Here is a 2,987-nt window from a genome sequence, read left to right as displayed (position 1 = left end):
GAAAAGTCATTTCTTGTCGATTTATCAGTCGACTTCGCCAGCGTACACAGGCAATTGGTTCTGATATTTTAAGGTAATTGCTATATTTAGAGTGTTGTTTATTATCGATTTGTGTAGTTTATTCGCTTTGATTACAAGTACATATTGCGTAAAATTAAAAAAATATGCAAGATTTTTATTATTCTCATATTTCCAGCAAACAATCAGCATATTCCCAACGTTAACAGCAGCGACGACGTCTCCGAAATGCAAGATCCGCTGTTCTGCCAACCTGTTCGAAAAATGCCGAATATCATTGCTGTTGTTTCTTGCGCTCAACAATCGAGTTCGACATGCCAGTCCGACGACAATACTTCTGTAGTACTTCAATCCATTCAGCATAAAGCGGAACCCATCAATGTAATGTTAAATGACGATCAACCATCAACATCATCGCTTCAGGATCTGATACCGTATACAATGACAGTTATCGACCACAATGGTAATGGTGATGCAAATCAGGAAGACGAAGTTTTTATAGAATCGTCCGATTTGAATTCTCCGGTTCTACTGTTTAAACAGTCATCAATGAGAGATGATGACGATTTTTCTACGATTGACGATGAAAATGTATCCCCGAATACGTCACGCAAAAGGTCAGGGCCCATAAACGATATTAAGCTGACGAAAAGCGAAAAACGATATGCATCATCGGAAATGAAATTTCGGGAGTTTAGTTTTAACTGGTCGAAAATCAGTGATAATATTATTGGGCGTTTGAATCGTTTGCAAGACTACCGAGATGAAAATCCAACAAAAAATATTCCTTTAAGCTTGCAGTTACCTAAAGCTGATACAGCAATTTTGACAAACACAATTGTCGAGCAGTTAAGATGCATTGACACTGAAATACCCGCATGTACTATGGAACGGGTAGCACGGCAGATTTATTCGAAATATACCGGGCTAAAATTCGTGGACGACGACGGATACGTTAATCATCAGAGCCATGTAGCACTGAAGCATAAGTTAATTAACAGAAATTCATACCTAAACCGATTCAAGAACCCAGATGGACCAAAAATATCAGCTCTCGATATTCGCAGAAATAAAAATGTAAAAGCTGGTACATTGAAAGAGTATTGGGTGGCCTCATCAACAAGTTGTTCCAAGGACATTCTAAGCAAATTGAATCGAGATGATCCAAAAATATTAAACGAAGAATTTTTATCAGCTTCGCAGCCCTACTTGAGGTTTAGATTGGATGAACCGAAGCTTCTCAACGAGATCGTCATTGGGCTCCCCATACTTCGTCGTCGACAGCTCATTAGCTTTCACTTTGAAAAAGCCACAGGTGTGTCCATGCTTTCATTGGAGAAACTGTTTGTAGCAAAGCGCTTAAAAATCGTCGATTTTTTGAGAAGTCGACCTAAAAACTTATTGCCTGAAGCACATTCCGACTACGACATCATCGCGGCCTTGTGTGCCTTGTTGGGCGAAAATGTTGCAGAACTCATCGTACAAAAGGAGGTAAGCCGATACGCTCAAATTACTGTGGCAAGTTATACATTTTTCATGATTACAGATCGGAACCCAAGTCTCGGAAATAACTATTGAATGTACAGGACCGGTCATTGTTGCTGTTGGTATGTATGCACTGTTAAACAGCACCGTGTCATAGAGTCCAAAGGTGGTGTGTCACAACATCTTGGACATTTTGTCATTAAATCCTTGACTATGTGATGCAATACCTCGTCATAACTTCTAAATATCAGTGAGCGTCATAAGTTACCGCAGATTGTGTATGAAGTACTATTCCGGACGTAGTGACACTACAATTTGGGATATTTTTACGCATTCTTGTATGTCGTGATGTCATGGGTGATGCGATACAACCTTTTTGGACTTTATAACACGGAATCCTATGAAATGGTTTCAATTTTAACAATTGCGATGAGTAAAATCCTTTTTATGCATGTAGATTGCAACATTGTATAGATATGCCATCTTGAAAATTATTATGCAATAGTCTTTTCAAAATGTATACAACATTACGATGTTCAATGGATGCTAAGTTGAATTAATATAATCATGAAGTCCTCATTTCCACCAAAGTTGCAATTGTAACAAGTATTTGATGAAGATAGTATACCAAATTCCAATAATTCTCGTCTAAGCTAACAAAAAATAATTTCATTAGACTAAGTATATGCTCCAGATTTTTATAATGAAAATCAAAAACAGTAAAAACACTGCTCATGTTTCGTATAATTTCAGATCTTGGAAACGATAGTCGTGTGTTTTACGTTTTCGCGGAGCAAACTCAAATCACTGAGGGAACCAACTGCGTTGTCATGGCTATATCTGATTTGGTAGCAGTGCATTACATATATAACTTCATGTATATGAAAAACATCTCGAAATTTTTGGAGTTTGTCCAGACATACTTCTTCAAAATTATTCCTACCACAGGATCGAAATCGAAAGCAACAAGGAAAAGCAAACAACAACGTCTTGTTCAGAGCGTCATCGAGGCGATCTCAAATCATGTACCGAAGTCGAATTAATCCAACAAATAATCTTATCAAAAATAATCGAATTTGTGCGGTTAATGTTCAGAATACAAATGAATTTGGAGATGTTTCCGAACTGGAATGTGTGGTTACGTGAGTTAAATAAGCCAGAAATATTTTTATTTAAAATATAAAAACAAAAATTTATCGTAGTACAATATATGACAATGTTTCCGAAATCCTCTTGTTTGTTGTGAACATTGAAATTTACTGGATTATGTTGCACTGTTGGAAATTAAATTTATGCTCGAAATAAAGCACCTTTAGTAAAAGGCTCTGGTCTGAAGTCCGTACAATGAATTCGCTGAAAGGGTTAAGATAATTTTCCAAGGAAAGAATGCAACGAAAACAATTTAAAGTTACATCTACATTGACAACATCTCAAAGTGTAATTTTTTGTCATTTTCTTAATTTTACATCATCTCATGTAAAATA

The 2,987-nt window shown here is 36.5% G+C and overlaps 1 protein-coding gene across 1 annotated transcript; it reads left to right on the top strand.

Annotated features, from left to right (window-relative positions):
* On the top strand, positions 1 to 2,546 carry LOC131687939 (uncharacterized). The gene is made up of 4 exons (XM_058972037.1): positions 1 to 137; positions 197 to 1,509; positions 1,565 to 1,625; positions 2,257 to 2,546. The coding sequence occupies exons 2-4, from the start codon at positions 247 to 249 to the stop codon at positions 2,544 to 2,546; spliced, it is 1,614 nt and encodes a 537-aa protein (XP_058828020.1). The 5' UTR covers positions 1 to 137; positions 197 to 246.
* Positions 2,547 to 2,987: the final 441 nt, after the last annotated feature.

The sequence above is a fragment of the Topomyia yanbarensis genome, chromosome 3, assembly GCF_030247195.1.
Source record: "Topomyia yanbarensis strain Yona2022 chromosome 3, ASM3024719v1, whole genome shotgun sequence".
Lineage (NCBI taxonomy): Eukaryota > Metazoa > Arthropoda > Insecta > Diptera > Culicidae > Topomyia > Topomyia yanbarensis.
The sequence above is the reverse complement of the archived record's forward strand: the minus strand, read 5'-3'. Positions and strand labels throughout refer to the sequence as shown.

What these genes read in the sequence shown, in the direction of transcription:
- LOC131687939 (XM_058972037.1), top strand. Translation starts at nt 247, where the DNA reads ATGCAAGATCCGCTGTTCTGCCAACCTGTTCGAAAAATGCCGAATATC. An exon ending in AACTCATCGTACAAAAGGAG is followed by an intron (nt 1,510 to 1,564) that starts GTAAGCCGATAC and finishes TCATGATTACAG; the next exon opens with ATCGGAACCCAAGTCTCGGA. An exon ending in ACCGGTCATTGTTGCTGTTG is followed by an intron (nt 1,626 to 2,256) that starts GTATGTATGCAC and finishes GTATAATTTCAG; the next exon opens with ATCTTGGAAACGATAGTCGT.